General features: G+C 39.1%; 1 protein-coding gene across 2 annotated transcripts; it reads right to left on the bottom strand.

The window, feature by feature from the left end:
• Positions 1–1,006: 1,006 nt before the first annotated feature.
• Positions 1,007–17,524, bottom strand: LOC118235798. 2 transcript variants are annotated; one of them, XM_035433620.1, is made up of 15 exons: positions 17,207–17,524; positions 14,455–14,553; positions 10,651–10,789; positions 10,186–10,314; positions 9,693–9,876; positions 9,575–9,603; positions 9,279–9,327; positions 8,655–8,698; positions 8,438–8,503; positions 8,282–8,338; positions 5,434–5,517; positions 4,684–5,310; positions 3,422–3,619; positions 2,592–2,710; positions 1,007–2,222 (listed from the first exon to the last, which is right to left on the bottom strand). In XM_035433620.1, exons 2-15 carry the CDS (start codon positions 14,548–14,550, stop codon positions 2,190–2,192), a joined length of 1,854 nt encoding a protein of 617 aa, XP_035289511.1. In that variant the 5' UTR covers positions 14,551–14,553; positions 17,207–17,524; the 3' UTR covers positions 1,007–2,189. The 2 variants fall into 2 exon arrangements, with proteins under 2 accessions (XP_035289511.1, XP_035289512.1); XM_035433621.1 differs by having other exon boundaries at positions 17,203–17,524.
• Positions 17,525–17,575: the final 51 nt, after the last annotated feature.

The raw sequence follows: 17,575 nt of genomic DNA on the forward strand, positions 1-17,575 counted from the left end.
AGTTGGGGACAACTTCGATCAACCAATATTATCCATTGTGGTTTGTCCTTGAGAAAGTCTGGAGAAAGGGCGATATGAACAGCAATATGAAAAACAACTGTTCCTACTGTTTTGTCATTATATATGTAAGGCAGGAGACTGCTTTTCACAGGTTACAGAAGAGGTTTGCTGAAAATGAGCTTGTGTCAAAAACAGGGAAAACTTAATGTTATTCATGGGTTTACATCTCTTGAAGATTAATTTTTTGTACGTCGCTTTGGATAAAAGCGTCTGCCAAATGAATGTAATGTAATGTAATGTAATTTGTTAACCATGTAGAAGGTAGACCAGAATGTCTTCCGAGAAGTTCTTGCGGTGGTTAAACCCCAAAAACAGAAAGTTGGATAGCATCATGTGATGTGGCATTGGACCCAGGAGTCATGTTGGGGAATGGTTATTTTACATTTGACTCATATCTTTGCTACAATTTATGTTAAGTCAACTAAATAACAAATCATGAATTTGCAAGCCAATATTTAAAATGAAGTATTTAAATAAAATTACTTTTAAAATCAGGATCAAGTTTGAGAATCTGGTACAAAATGGAAGCATACAACCTTGTGGAACATCATTAAAAAGCAAGGCCGGTGATAAAACATTCTGTAAATCATTGTTCAGGGTACTACATAAAAACAGGAACAGACCACTCTCTATAATTATGCGGTAATATTCTACCTCTGAAGAAATTAATCAAGAAGATTACTCAAGAAAATTCCTATGTTCGACAAGACCCACAGTATTTGCAAAGTCGGTGTCCGGGGTGCAAACGTGTTTGAAAAGAAAAGAAAGATTATCATGCAAATAATAACGGCCATTAAGCCAGGTGATGGAGGCCACATTTTTAGGCATATTTAAAATGCGATTTAAGTTGTAACTGTTACAAAATCCCTTGACAGTTCTATGGCCTTCACAAACATCTGCAGCGATTCGTTCAGGATAACATTTTGTAGTAAATTACTGAAACATATCATGTAAGGCTCATTTAATTCCTAAAAAACTAAGAGCAACTTTTATTTCAGGAATTTGCAATATTTTACTGAGGGAACCTAAAACATTTGCACAGCACATATTTTCTTTCACAGAAGCAACATAACACACTACACCAAGCAAATGTAATCAATATAAAACACATTTTCATACATACAAGGCTTTGAACACATTAGTAAAGAGAAGTATTATTCTAACTCACAATTAACCTTGTACTTTGTCAATATTCAGTACAGAGTAAGTAACACATGGTACAGCATGTCATGGTTCAAACAACAGCCATGGATTGGATTGGATTGGATAAGGACAACTGTCCAACATCACTTCTTTCTTGTTGAGTGTGTTATGTTAAGCCTCACATAAATACATTATACAATAAAATACATTTCAGATTCCAGTTATTAAAATGAAAGAGCCAACTGTATCAAATGAATAATGTATAAAAAGACACATTTCAAATCAAATGCATTTCTGAATATAAAAGTAAGCAATATACTATTTTCTTTACCTAATGCTTTTTACCGAATTCACATACAGTATGTGTGCCAAATACAGCAGTTTACCATACCGTTCAAGAGGTATAACAGGCACATGAAGAATTTTGTGGCCTCACTGTTCATCAACCATCCCTTTCAGGCCTCAGGACCTCTCACAGGTGTTGAGCCCATGTGAGAAATTCCATTTTTATCCCTGGTCAAGACCCATTTGTTTCTGTCATCCTTGGACACTTCACTGTCAGATGTGACACTGGCTCAATCTCATATCCGCACACCCTGTAATCACATATCAGCTAGCCAGCATCAGGTGGACGGGTCTACCGTATGATATTAGACATTTTCACATAAATGTAGGCCATGAAATGCAAAGGGCCAATCTGAATAGAGGGTTGCAGGATCCTATATATTTTTGACTATGAAAAAGGCTCGAGGATGTGTATGAGATCACATACTGACTACAGTATGTCCTTTCTGATTCTATAAGATCATTAAGCTGAACAGATGGGGATCAGTCACAATACAGTTACTTGAGAAAGAAGACTTAACACTTGAGCGTAGAGTAAGTGCATTGTCCTGTAACTGGATGACACAGCACAGCATTACAAATTACACAGAAAATGTTGTTCATTTGCACAGAAATCACACAAACACTACCTCAGGCACTGTTTACCATTGCTTTTTCAATGACAGCGAAGAGACCTGCACACAAAGAAGACATAATACATGTTAAGTGAAGCTTTTATATTAGTGCCCATAAATTTTGCAATTCTATAATGAGTTACATGCATGCAAAATTACAATAGAAATATAAAATCTCTGCAATGGAATATCATACATAATGCAAAAAGTGTTGTTTCTTTATTCATCTGACAGCTTTGTCAAAACAGCTCATTCAATGTGACGTGCACCTGTTAAGCTTTAGGACTTCCATTATTACTACTGCGTATTCTTGTGTCCCATGCCTATGATATTGGGTCACAAGGTCCTATAATATTCTACCACATGAGTTTTCCAGCTGGTTTCACAAAGTCTGTGAGTCAGGTGAAAGAGAGTAATATTTCACTGTACCTTTGTCCTTTGCGACTGCAAAAGTCCTTGTAGCAGTGAAATTTGGGTCATTCTAATACTGTGGTTAGAGTAGATGAAAGAAAGTTGAGCTTCTTTTGACAGCTTGGACATCATGCTGCCTGAAGGTAAACACGAAACGCAATTAAAAAATGTACTTGTCCAGAAGCCTGTCCAATGTTCTTTCCCGTACTTAATCCAAGAGTTAAGACAGCATTACACTGCAATGTATAAGCCATCATTGGAATGTTATGTGCAATGTGGTCAGACTGCATATAGCAGGTGTTACTGAAAGACATTTTTCATGCTATTCCAAAGACACATCATATCATCCAACAGTCTTATCTAGCTGCTAGGTGGCGTATTCAGCTAAAGAACAAATTGTTCTTTATGTGCTCAAAATGTGCTCTGAGTTCTAGAAACAAAATTCAGACCAAGTCTAATATGGCTGCGCAATTAGACACACCATGTCTTGTTTTGTACTTGGCAGGATTGTTTTATTTGCTGAACAGGTTACCCTACAGGGTTGGAGTCCTGATCTATGAGGTCACTTCTGGCACTATGATCTTTACTTCACTCTAGTGTGTTTTTCTGCACCTCTGCACCTTGAACTAATGCACTTGTTGTACATCTGGATAAGAGCGTCTGCTAAATGCCTGTAATGTAATGTCTTGGTGGGGAGGGTTTCAGTGGTGTTCAGTCTATGCTGTCTCAGACTGGTGGAAGAAGCTTCAATTAAAAAGCAATGGATTTAAGCAGGGAATGGCAGCACCATATTTGGGGAAAAAATTCATGGATGAAAGGGATTAGCCATTATTTATGTATCATCATACCTAAAACATTAACTCCAACTGGCTTGGTGCTGTACCATATGTCTGTGGAAGGGTGAGGGATGGGATGCTGGAATAGGGCATTGCTGGAGGGGTTGAGTTTGGAGAGGTAGAGCTGGAAGGCTGAAACCGGGCAGCGTGGATCTCCAGGCAGGGCGTACATCCTCCGCTCATTTTGAACTGCAGACACAAACTCTCTGCCTGGATGGGTGAGGCATACACAGAGACACAATGCTGTGAATGCACTGCCACCTTATCAAGACCAAAGTAATATAAAAAAGACAGATTTACAGCTTTCAGACATAGTTGAGGAAGTACCGTTGTTAATAATCAATTTCTGGTTTTGTTATTTAGGAAATGGCATAATTGAAGTTGATGTAAAAAGGAAATTATAATTAAATAGTGAACAAAATTCTAAATAAAACTCAAATCCATATTGACAGTAGCTTCCAATGGAAATACATAATTGGATATAAAAAAAATAATGGAATGAATGAATAAAACAAATGAAAAGAGCAATGCAGTAATGTTTAAATGCATACTATGCAGGATTTTTGAGCCTGTGTTTACAATAAAAGAAGTCTCCCCCTCTGTCTTCAGCCCACTGATCCCAAGTACCTGACTGAGTCACAGACATGCAAAATTCAATTAAAACTGCAATTAAAACTGGTAAATTTCTCCCACCAATTTCTCGGACCAGACACTACACTACACTGTCCAGTCAGGACCATGAACCGAACATGAACAAATAATTTAAAAACTTGACATTCCAGTGAAAAACCGCAATTCTGGTAAGAAACTGCACAGCGAGAGGTAATGTTGCTTACAGGTCCAGCAGAAAACAAGCCAGCACCACATTGCTTTTCAGCCCCTTGGCAAACTGCTGCTGACGCCATAGAGGAAAAGCAATTCCAAGGTAACAGTAACTATATTTCTTGAATGAGCACTGTTGGCTTGTCTTTCTGCTTTGCTATATTTGAGCCATTACAGTGCCTAACTAGCTGTAGCAACAAACACTATGTTGAAATCTGACCCAAAGACACAGGCTCTGTAGCCACACCCACCTCGCCCCACACAGAAACAAGCACCACGCCCAGAAAAGTCCCGAATACAAACACAAAACCAGGTAAAGGTGCACAAATTCGGCGAAAGTGTAGAAATATAGAGATGCATCATAGATAATAATCCTGCATAGTAAAGAACAGTTTACTAGAGCATTGAAGCATTGAGGAGCTTAAGAATATGGAAGGACGTGATATAATTACCGTGCTCGTCAATGCTAAAGCTGAATGACTCTCTTGTGAGTTCCCGTTGGGTGTAGCGACCTCCTCCACCATCTCGCACCAGGAAGAACATGATGTCAAACCAGACTTTGTTAAGGAGGGTCTGGGGAGAGCTGGTCCTTAGTGCACTGCTCTGGTACAGCTTCAGCAGGTCCTCCGCAGCTATGGGGACCATGTGCTTGGTTATAGCCTTGCCCTCCATTTCCAGGGTGCTGCAGACCTCTCGGTAGGCACGGTTGGAGGCAGGGAACTGGAAATCGCTGAGGATGTTGATTGGACGGCGTAGGGGAGGCCCACGCAGGCAACGACTGATGCTCCTGCGAATGGCATTCAGGGAGTTTTTGGTGTAGGGGTCCTTCTTGCAGGTCTTAGCGTTGAGGTAGAACTCACATAGGATTTCGTCAAGCTCTGCCGGGGACATCAGGTCGATGGCGGTGGCCGGCCGCTGGAAGCGGTTCTGGTACCACTTGCGCAGGACGGTCATGCCCCACTTGGTGCTGCACTGGGTGTTCCTGCTGCGGAACTGTGGTTGCAGGGTTAGATCAGGCAGCTTCCTGCCAGGGCCAAGGGCCAGGTCGATCCCTGCTCTTGACCAACAGGCTGCTGAAGCTGAAAGATGAGAGAAGTTGTGGTTCTTATGGGACAAAAAGCACTGAACCAACCAGATTCATCTCTCATGAGAGAGGGAGTTAATCAAAAGAGGCAGACAAATGCATGAGCAATCACGCTCACCTTCAATGGTCACCTCTACCTCAGGATCCTCCCTTATTTCTGCAACAGCTGATGGACCTGAGCCATGCACAACAGACTGGTAGACTATAAACAAATAGATTGGTTTATCCGATGATCAGGAGATGAAACCTATTACTGTCTATATAAAAACATAGATTTACACATGTAAAAAAAAAACAAACATAAATGCATTATAAAACTATGTGAGCTCCATAATCTTTGAGGCAAAGACATATTTTTACTTCCTTTGCCTGTGAACTCCACAATTTCAGATCAAACGATTCACATGTGGTGGAAGTGCAGATTCTTGGCTTTTATTACAGGGCATTTTTATACATTTTGTTTTCACCTTGTAGAAATGACAGTACTTCTTACACAGAGACCCTCCATTTCACCATGTTTTGGACAAATGGCTTCACAGGTTTTTCTGATTAGAAACACCTGTGAAGCCAACACAATTGTGTGTTCAATTGCTTCCTTAGTGGAGGTACAAGACAGCTTTCAGTATCTAGTATTGATTCTAGCCTGTTAAAGGAATTTGTTAGCATGAGGACCAGAGTTGTGCCAGTGAAAGTCATAGAAGCCATTATGAGAAATGAGAAAATCAGTCAGAGACATACAGGCCAAACCTTAGGCTAACCAAAAGCAACTGTTTGTGACATCATTAAGAATAAATAGACCACTGGTGAGCACAGCAATCACAAAGGGCCTGGTAGGATAAGGAAGACCTCTACAGTTGATGACCAAATAATTTTCACCATAATGACAGATCAGAAACAGTCTACAGGAGGCAGGTGTGAATGCATCAGAGAGTTCACGAACAGAACAACAGAGCCTACACTGCAAGATGCAAACCACTAGTTAGCCACAAAAACAAGACAGCCAGTTTACTAAGAAGTACCTAAAAGAACCTGCAAAGTTCTGGAAAAAATTAGACAAGACCAAGATTCACTTGTATTAGAATGAATGCAAAAGCAAAGTGTGGAGGCCAAGATCCAAAGCACCACCCGCATCTGTGAAATGTGGCGAGGGTGTTATAGTTTGGGCATGCATGGCTACCATATTAGGTAGGCTACTGGCCCAATTGTCCACACTGATGTATTCATTGATGATGCAACTGCTGAGGTGTATCTTATCTGCTCAAAGCAAATGCCTCCAAACTCAACAGCGCTTCCTACACCAAGATAAAGATCCCAAATATACCGCTAAAACAAAGGTGTTTTTCAAAGCCAGAAACTGGAGAATTCTTGACTGACCAAGTCATTCACCTGATCTGCGTTTCATATGCTGACAAGAAAACTCAAGGCAACTAGCGCCCAAAATAAGCAGGAGCTGAAGATGGCTGAAGTACAGGTCTGGCAGAGCATCATCAGTGAAGTCTAACCTACAGTGTAATGGTCAGTAACCACCCCTTTCATTTATTTACTTTCCAGTGAAAACAGCCATTTAGTGCATTTTTTTTTTGAATTGAGTATTTAGTATGATCACCCATTGCCTTTATTACAGCTTCCATTCTTTTCAGGAGATTTCGAAGAAATCTGCAGGGATATCTTTCCAAGCTTCTTGTAAACACCTCCAAAGTTCAGTATTTGCAGTATGTTGTATTTTCTGCTTCTCTCGATCCAAATAATCCAAAACACATTTGATGATGTTGAGGTCTGGACTCTGGGGTGGCTAGTCCATTTTTCTGAGAACACCAGCAGCTTGGTCTTCAGAGCAGTGTACATGGGGTCATTGTCATACATAGAATGAATGTGCTTCCAATCAAACGTCGTCCAGAGGGTATTGCGTGATATATTAAGATGTTTGCATTTATCAGCATTCAACATTCCTTCAATCAAAACCAAATCACCAACTCCAGATGTTCTTATACAACCCCAATCAGTACAAACTTGCACTGATTCTCCACCATCCTTGACTGATGGTTGTAGACATGGTTCAGAGAGTCTCTCCTTTGGCAGCATACGTACTGCCTTCTCTTACTTGCGGAAATCTCAATCTCTTTTGTTTATTTCCTTTCCACAGTAGCGGCTTTTTCACAACTACGCATCCTTTCAGCATTGTTGTCTTCTCATATTGGAAGGACTGACAGAAACGCCTGTGGATTTCTTCAGATCTGAAGCAAGAGCGGAGATAATTTTTTCCCTATCTCTCAATATCTCTCAAAATACCATCTTTTTGATTGTGATAGTTTTAGTAGTCTACCAGTTCTTGCACGGTTCTTAGGAGTCACATTTTCCCTGTATCTTACAATAATCTTTTGAACTCTCTTTTAGAAACTCTTTTCCCCCCACATATTTTCCTTTGACGTGCACCTTCCTTATACAATTGAATTATCGATGGCTAAGGTGTGCCTGGGTAGTTGTCTGTTCAAATTCTAGAGTAGTGAAGGCAAAGTGTTTTAACGTCATTGACATGTTTGGCAACAACTTATGTTGGGAGGACACAGCTGTAACTTGTTTGTTGATTGAAAGGAGTGGACAAACAGTGATAGATCTGAATTTATATGTAGTAGTGGAGGCTTTTCTGTAATTATATAATGTTCTGTTAAATATATGTTTCCTGCATTATTGTTCGATGCTGAAAAAAATGCACTGAATGGCCGATTTGACTGAAAAAATGAATAAACAAAAAGGTTGTCTCTGACTTTTACAAAGTATAATATGCATATACATATAATTTTGTTCTCTATCTCTCTGTCTACATATATATATATATACAAGAGAGCAAACAAAATGATTTACTCAATGACTGACTGATAGTATAAATAACCCTAGGGGGTAACAGTGTCTCCATTTCTGCTTCAGCAAACTGCCAGTGCAAGAAGGAGTAGAGAGAACATCCTTACCTTCTCTTGGAAATAACTTTGCGGTGTCCTCTCTTGCTACCCCAACACAATGACTGCCTACAAAAAAATTCAGACACAAATTCCAATGTGCTGTCTAACATCGTCACATTCTTATGCAAATACTCAAGTGATTGGAGTGATTTCTAAACGATTTACTTTTCAGGGGATACTGAGGGTCATCACGTTCTTCTTTCACAGACATAACTACCATCTCTGATTCCTCTGAAGAAACAGACAAAGAGCACTTTTCATATCCATCATTGCATTTTGGATTGAAATCAAAAATATAATTAAACTAGCAGGAATGCTTACTGCATTCATAGTCCATACTACTTGGGAGCTCTTTATTCACATATTTAAATTATGGACATACCTTGGTTTTCATGTGGTTCTGATTTCACTTGTACAGTTACAAAGCTGCAAGAGAATGCATTTAATTAGCACTGTTTGCCATCAAATGACAATTTTAAAAATAGCCAAAAATGGAGCATGTGTCCAACTTTCTGACTGCAAATGCTTCAAACACAGTTGCAGATGTAGTCCATTTTTATTAGGACTCTCATGGAAATTAGAGAAAAACACTGAACTTCATGTTTTTCAGTAGGAGGCTAGTAACAAAAATTGCATAACACTACTTTTTGGACATTTAAAAAAATGTTTTTTCTCTTCGCAGAATCATTACTCCTGATATTATACTGGGGGGAACATGAGTCATAAATTCTTGCAAGTTGTCTGTTGTGCCTGGGAAATTAAACTAAATATCTGTGGCCCCAATTATATCTACATATTTACATATGTAATCCTCTTAATATTTATTCACTAGATATTATAATTGTGTTAAAGATACAACCTGATGACACTTGAATAATGTGGACTATCGCATTGAAATATATGGATAAACATTCATTTTTAAACTGCATATGATTGTTGCCTACTGGCTAACCACAAATAGGACCTCTCACATTTGCTTTCTTTGGTGGATGTAAATTCTATTTACCAATCTGATGAACTGTTTTCACGCTTCACTGCCTGACTGGTATCCTTTCCTGCAAGTCAAACAGAAATCAAATCCTTGTTTAGAAGTGCAACCATTCAGCTTCAGTGTGACTAAATAAACATGCTAGTGACACAGTGTTTTCTGAGGCAATTCCTTTCCTTCCAAATCTTGCACCTTCCAGTGAATCATAAACAGAATAGATTATACATTAAGGCCACTGTTTTTTAATTAAGTGGGTGAGCTACAACTGAGGAACTATCCAATAGCACTCATCATGAAGAAAAAGTTTTGTCTACCTTTCAGCTTTCTTTTTCCCAAAACTGGCCTAAAAATAAAAATAATCGATGGTCAGACAGCTATTACAACAACAAAGAAATAAATATCATAAAAGTATTCAACAGACCGCGGAGTCACCTTCTCAAAACAAAGCTAATGTGGAGCTTATTTTCCAGAATTTTCATTAAAGTCGATGTGTCGTAATTTCCAGGCTCCTGTAAAATGATTCCCTCAGGAAGACCTTTCACTTCCACATCGGAGGGGTCCTCGAGAATCTTGGCGTACGGCACAGCCACCAATCTAGACTTCCCTAAAGCTTTTCCTAAACCACAGAAAACACCAACTGTCAGCACAGGCCCCACAAATCCACATGCATGTCACAGTATGCTACATTGGATTTGATTTGCTGAAGGATTAACTGGGGATACAGAAAGCATTATAATTCTGAAAAATATTATTACAATTGTCATGTTAATACTACACTGTCACAAAGTCATACCTGTCACACTGTCATAAGACTGTGCTGAATCTGATTAATGCACTGTGGCTTCTTTGGTTGCCTGTTAATAATATGCAGCTTGACCTGGAGATCTTCCAGCTCACTGCTGCCTATTGTAATAGATATAATTACCGTAACATGAGGAGAAGAGGTCCTCCACTGCCATTTTCAGTTTATCCCTGTTTAGCTTGTCTGAAGCATGTTGATAACAAAGGTCTTTACTCCTATGTTGGTCATTATGTTTCTCCTCCTCAGAAACACCTAGAAGTCACCAGGAGAAATTAATCCATATGTCTTTGCAGGAAAAATACCTCCAATCAGGCTTAAATTATTCAGTGTCTAGAATTCAGGGATGTCCAATATTATCCAAAAAGGCACCTGTTTCTACTTATCGAGGCATATCTAAAACAACAAAAAGAGAATTTATAATTACATTTATTCCAAAACTTTGCCTTCTGTAGTAATCTCTCTTTTTTATTATCCTTGGTGTGAAAAGCTTTTTCTTTGGCACATAGTAAAATGCAACGATTTCACTTAAAATGGACAGAATGCAAACACAGTATTTTCCTAACCTTACAAGTGTCCATGATTACTTACAGTATGTGGCAAAGTCTCTCTGGAAGTCCAGCCTAATGTTTGCATATCCTTTGCCTCGCTCTGTCCCCACCACAAACACTTCCTTGTTGAAGACAGCTAGGCAGGCTACCTCTACGCTTGACTTGGCCAGCTCCATGCACTGAAAGGCCATTGAGTTAAGAAAAATTCAGACTGTAGTTTTCAGCCACATTTCGCATTTTGACCATGCATCTTTTTAAAAATAATGGCCTAATCCCCACAGAACTGATTATAGATAACACTGTTAATATTTGTTGCTTTGGCTCTCTACTGATTTGAAATAAAACAGTGATCATGAGGTTATAGTGCAGACTGTCAGCTTTAATTTCAGGGCATTTACATCAATATGGGATAATCCATGTATCCATGGATTGCAGCCCTTTTCATTTTAGGGGACCAGCCGTTCAGCTGTTTTATGGCCAGCTGTCTGTCAGCACCATTAGTTCATGCACAAAAAAGCTAACAAAAAGTTGATTATAGGTGTGTTATTTCCAGTCCAATGTTGCTGTTGTCCCTCAAAATAAGGACCAATTAAGTCTCAAAGCCAGAAAGACAGGTCATCATGAGGCTTAAAAATCAGAATAAATTGATGAGAGACATAGCCAAAACACTGGGAGTGACAAAATCAACTGCTTGATACAATGTCGGGAAGCAAGAATGCATTGTTGAGCTTAGCAATAACAAACAACCTAGCGGAAAACAGAAAACCACTGTGGGGGATGACTGAAGAAATTTAAATTGGGAAGAAAAGTGTATTTAAAAAAAAAAAAACAGTTGAGTTCTGGAACAAAGTCTTCTGGACAGACGAGATGAGTATTAACCGGTACCAAAGTGATGGAAAGCGAAAGAAAGTAAATGCTCATAATCCACAGCATCCCCCTCATTCGTGAAACATAGTGGAGGGAGGGTTGGAGGTAGTGACTTGGGCATGTACAGTGGGCTCCAAAATTGTAGGCACCCTTAATAAAAATGAAGAAAAAAGGCTGCATATAATAAATGACACAGATAATAATCTATATGTTATGTTCAAACATATGGGGAAACTATATACTTTTATTTCAATACATTTACATTATAGGCATTTAGCTGACGCTCTTATCCAGAGCGACTTACAACAGTGTAACCAAACTCAGGATCAAGTCCACTTAAGTCCATTGAATAAAATGTAGATAAAAAGCCTTTACTATAGTAGCATACAGTAAGGAGAAACAAGATAGTCTGAACCAAAAAATTTTTTTTTTTTTTTTTTTAATAGTTATGGGAGAGGGTTTAGGGAAGAGGAGAGAGGTATACAGAGAAGAGGTGCGTCTTGAGTTTCCGTTTGAAGGTGCTCAGACACTCTGCTGTTCTGACCTCCACTGGAAGATCGTTCCACCATCGTGGGGCCAGAACTGCAAAGAGTCGAGACCTTGTTGCTGCTCGTGTAGGGGGAGGAATCAGCCGCCCTGTAGTAGCCGATCGGAGCGATCTGGCCGGCTTGTAGGGTCTGATCATCTTCTGCAGATAACCAGGAGCTGACCCCTTGACTGCTTGGAAAGCAAGCACCAGTGTCTTAAACCGGATGCGAGCTTGCACTGGTAGCCAGTGGAGGGAGATGAGGAGGGGAGTGACGTGGGAGTCACGAGGGAGGTTGTAAACCAGACGTTGCTATTGTCAGATGAGACCAAAATTGAACGTTTTGGCCATACACACCATCGACATGTTTGGCGGCAAAAGAGGAATGCATACAGGAGAAGCACCTCATACCTACGGTCAAATATGGAGGTGGGTCATTGATATTTTGGAGATGTTTTGCTGGCAGTGGTCCCAGGGCACTATTTTAGATCAGTGGCACAAAGAATTCAACAAAGTACCAGGAAATTCTGTCAGAAAATGTGGCTGTCTCTGTTAAGAAGCTAGGACTTGGTCATAGGTAAGATTGTCCAGCAGGACAATGACTCCAAGCATACATCAAAATCTAAACAGAAATGCTTAAGTGAAATCAACATCCATGTTTTCCAATGGCCATCTCAGTCTCCAGACTTAAATTCCATCAAAAACCTGTGGTCTGAACTGAAGAGGGGGGGGGGTCCATAAGCGCAAACCCAAAAATATCAATGATTCTGAAAAGTTCTACATGGAGCAATGGTCAAAAATCTCTCCAAATGTGTTCTCTAAACTTATCATAAATTATAGGAAAAGACTCATGGCTGTCATCTTTGCCAGGGGTGTTTTCACAAAGCATTAAACCAGGGGTGCCAATAATTGTGGAACATGTTTTTTGGGGAAATATTTTTTTAATTAAAAAAATGTAAGACTTTGGTTGATTTCTCTCCCCTCTCCCCATCCCTCCCTAACCTCCCTGTAATCTCTTAAATGAATCTCTTAAATGGCTTAGGGTTGTAACTAGGTAGCTGTTTTGTAGGTGACTTAGTTAATGCACCTGTCTTAACTACTGCTTGTATTTTTCCATAGACTGCGTTGTTGCTGTTCTCGTTTGTGTTAGTGTTAATCAGTTTAACCTTCAGGGTCCAAGTTGAACTATGCGGTTGTTCCCTGCACTTGGACCGGTACTTCTCTCTAGGGTTTTCGTCATACTTGTTCCTGGTTATGGTTATACACTTTGTTGTACGTCGCTCTGGATAAGAACGTTTGCCAAATGCCTGTAATGTAATTCCAATGAATCATTAATCAAGCACACTAGTTTACACATGTTGGAAAATAATGCTTATGTCAATAACTGTATTATTTTTTAGTTTAGCCATTTTTTTTAGCATTTTTTGTGCATATTTATCAAGGGTGCTAATAATTCTGGAGCCCACTGTATGGCTGTCACTGGAAATGGCTCACTTGTCTTCCCTGATGATGTGACAGCTTACGGCAGCAGTAGGATGAATTCTGACAGTAGTCACTGACACATCCACAACTGCCTCCTGAAGAGTGTTTCTGATCTGTCAGACTGGTGATTTGGTCATCAACTGAAGAGGACTTCCTTAGCCTACCAGGCTGTTTGCGATTATGGAGATCACCAGTGCTTTTTATCTTCTTAATGATGTTCCACACAGTTGGTTTTGGTAGGACTAAGGTTTGGCCTATGTTTGGCCTCTCACAATTTTTTTTTTCTTATTTCTCAGCCTCACAATGGCTTCCTTGATTTTCATTGGCACAACTCTGGTCCTCATGTTGACAAATGAATATAACAGCCTCCAAAGGCAATCAAAAGCCTTGAATCAAGACTAGACACTGATAACGCTTCCAGCCGGCACTAAGGAAGCAATTGGACACTTCTGATTAATCAGAAACACCAATGAAGCCATTTCTTGCAAACATTATGGTGCCCTGAAATGGGGGGACTATGCATAAAAAGTGCTGTAATTTCTACATGGTGAAACCAATATATATATATATTTTTTTAATAAAAGCTGAGAATCTGCACCCTAACCACATGTGAATTGTTTCATTGCAAACCTAAAATCGTTGAGTACAGAGACAAATCAAGTAAAAAGCATTTACTTGTCCAAAACATTATGGAGCTCACTGTGTGTATATAAATCATTCTAAATAAATAAAACAGTGTTGCTTTTTGGTTGTAACAAACCCTCTAGGGGGAGACACTAACAAGTAATTACATTATAATTTCAATTGTATTAATATGATTAATCTAAACATTGTGTTTCTTCTAAAACAAAAAAAAGAATAACATTTGCCTTTAAACCTTCAGAACTATAAGTGCGTATAAAATATCTTCAACTGCATAACTGCCACCTAACATCCTTAAACAAAGTATTTATGGTATTAAGTATTTACCATTGAGTTGAGAGCTGACATGAGGAATGACACCACAGGGTGACTATCTGATGCCCATTGTACAGAGGGTGGAGGCAAGTCTCCCTTCTGTGCCATTTTCTGTGACAGGGAAAATATGAACAGGACAAAATATTGATGCTCACGTTAAATTATGATCACATGCAATAGGCTCTAGACAAAAAAAAAAAGAGGACCAAAACACACATTTAGTTCTGTTTAGTAGATACTGTCCTATAGAAGGAAAAGAAACAAGACCTTTCAGGGCACATAACCTTCCACACAATAAAACCACTGCTGAAAGAAATGTAATTCTTTTGTCAATGGCGAGAAGGTTCCTGATGAAAAGCTTCTTATAGGCAAAGGTTAAATAATTAACAAGTGGAATATTGCCTTAGTTAGTAACAATCCAGTGTGGGTTCTTTGTATAAAATGTGCAAGTACAGTATATTGCAGGTTGCATAATATTCTAATTAATGTGGCGATGTTATTGTGAAATGGGCTGTAGGCAGGCTACCCGTGACAAATCAGAAATATATGGGCGAGTATATATATGTTCGTGTGAAGGATCCCTTACTTTTTTACATTCTGGACAGGTGTGACTGCAAGCGAATCTATCGCTGCTAGCCTTGCAGCACGTTTGACAGAAGCAATGCCAGAAGCGCTGTCCGAAAATTTCTTCTTACTGTGAAGAGTGCCTGACCCGCAGGTGTAGAAATGTGTCACCACGGCAGCACAATTATATTGAGAAATACCATCTTTGGAAAAAAGGCTATATGCTGTAAACTGCATTTAGATTAAAGAAAGGAGCAAACCTTGCTCCAAAAAATAAAAAATACACTTGTCAGTCACCCACACAAACTGTATATAATGCCATCACAGCACAGAGCGTTATAAACCATATAGCACTGCACTCCCTTGAAGAGAAGAAAAGCTATAGGCTACATGTGATGTTTAAACATAGATCCACTAATCTGACTTTTTCAACGTTGGGAGCAAACTGCCCCACTTTTTAGTTAATAAAACCTCAAAAGTAACTTAAACATCCAGTGAGCACTAGTGGCCTACTTCTGGTTCAGTATTTTAGTATTGTTTTCTGTTGCCTACTTCAGTATAATTCATGTAGAAGTTGCAAAGATGTTCAAGTAAGTTCAAGCCTAAGCATACTTTCCTGCAGAGTGTAATAGTTCAAAGGTGAATCAAGTAGGCTTTCTTATTTTGAGAAAGCATATTAGTGTACTTATAAAACTTTGTAGTGTCCACCTTGTCAAAGTTCCCTTCAGCCTAAAACTGGTTATTCAAGTAGCAGGCCTATAATACCAGACCATCACAAAATTCAGGGGAGGAACCATATTTCCATGAATTTTCAATGATTTTTCAATAATAACATCTTTGGCTGTACAGTCAGTTTCATTAATCCAAAAACACGGCTGAGGCTCACTTCAGTTTTCTTATGTACAAACTATGAATCCACCACTGAATTTTATGATGGAGTGGTGCTCTGGTGTCTTTCATGATATCATATACTACTTGTATAACCAGTTTTAGGCTGAAGGGAACTTTGACAAGTTTTATAAGCACATTACTGGAGCGCACTTTCTAAAAATAAGAAAGAGTATTTGGTTCAGTTTTCCACAAGTAAATTTCAAGAAAGTACACTTAGGCTTATACTTGAACTTCTTCGCGACTTTTAATACATGAAGTCTACTACCAGTAGCCTGCAGAAAATTATACTAAACATTAGTAAGCCTCCAATACTCACTGAATATTTAAGTTACTTTTGAGTTTGAACTACAAAGTTAAAAAGTTGTCCCAAAGTTGTCAAAGCCAGACAAGTGAACTTAAACTTGACCTGTAGCCTACTATTTATTTATTTATTTATGTTTGTAAAAGAACGTATTGCCAATTATAGTTTCAAACGCTCCGTGTTATGATGGCATAAACAGATTGAGTGGGTGATTTAAGTGTTGTTTTTTTTAATGCATTGTAGGCTCGATCTAAACGCAGTGACAGCATATTGCATTTTCCCCCAAAGATGGCATTTGTCGATATAATTGCGTCGCCGTGATACATTTGCACGCTTGCGTGTCAAGCCCTCTTCACGGTAAGATGATTTTTTTAGGACAGCGCTTCCGGCATTGCTTGTGTCGACAGTGCCGCGACGCTGACAGTGATAGGTTAGCTTGCACAGTCACATCTGTTCAGAATGTAAACAAAAACGTAAACAAGACAGGGACTCTTCACGGTAAGAATACATTTAACGACAACGTTACCAATTTGAGTTCACAAACCCTTTCAACGTTAAGCCCTTTTCAATACATTAAGGGAACTGTTAACAATCTAGTAATGGTCATAAATTTGAGAACTATAACTCAAAGCATTCGCAACATGTAACATCTAACATTAAAAGAATACCCGAAAACAACCTGTAGCGACTCAGTATAACCATGTCTATAACCAGTCTTTAATGCTTTATAGCTACACGGATGAGTGATGTTTGTAAACATAACTTTCATGACCAAGAATGTGTACGGTAGACATAAGCAACATATCATGCTGCCTTCATGTTTTGGCAATTACAGTACTATTGCTAATTATTATACTTAGCAAGAAAACCTTCGTGTCTGGCAACTGATCAGGCTAAATGACTTCCAAAAACAGTTACACGTTTTCATACATTTGCATGCGGTTGTATATGCATTCCCAGTTTTATAGAACTCCCTTTGATCGCTGCATGGCTAACTTATCTACTTACTTTAACAATCGAATGGAAAACGTTGAGTTTTCACCAGCCAAGCAGCAGATGTAGACAGTTAGCTGGCTTGATAGGAGCCTATCGCCTTTATTTCAGCAACACTATTTAACATTAGCTACTCTAACTAGCCTATACGTACTAGCGATCAAGACAGGTTTGCAATAACCAAGCTAGAAGTCGCATAGAGCTCAGATCGGCATTTCTGGCTTCACAATAAGTGGCTAGATGTTTAATAGCCTACTCATTTCCCTCCTGGAGCCTGTCTCGTTTCCCTCATCTGAGCCTGATTTCGCATGAACCCTGTTGCAGCGATGACGATTTGTGAGCGTCATGCTGCGCAGATTCACTGATCTGCTTACAAAATGGAAC

The sequence above is a fragment of the Anguilla anguilla genome, chromosome 9 (assembly GCF_013347855.1).
Source record: "Anguilla anguilla isolate fAngAng1 chromosome 9, fAngAng1.pri, whole genome shotgun sequence".
Lineage (NCBI taxonomy): Eukaryota > Metazoa > Chordata > Actinopteri > Anguilliformes > Anguillidae > Anguilla > Anguilla anguilla.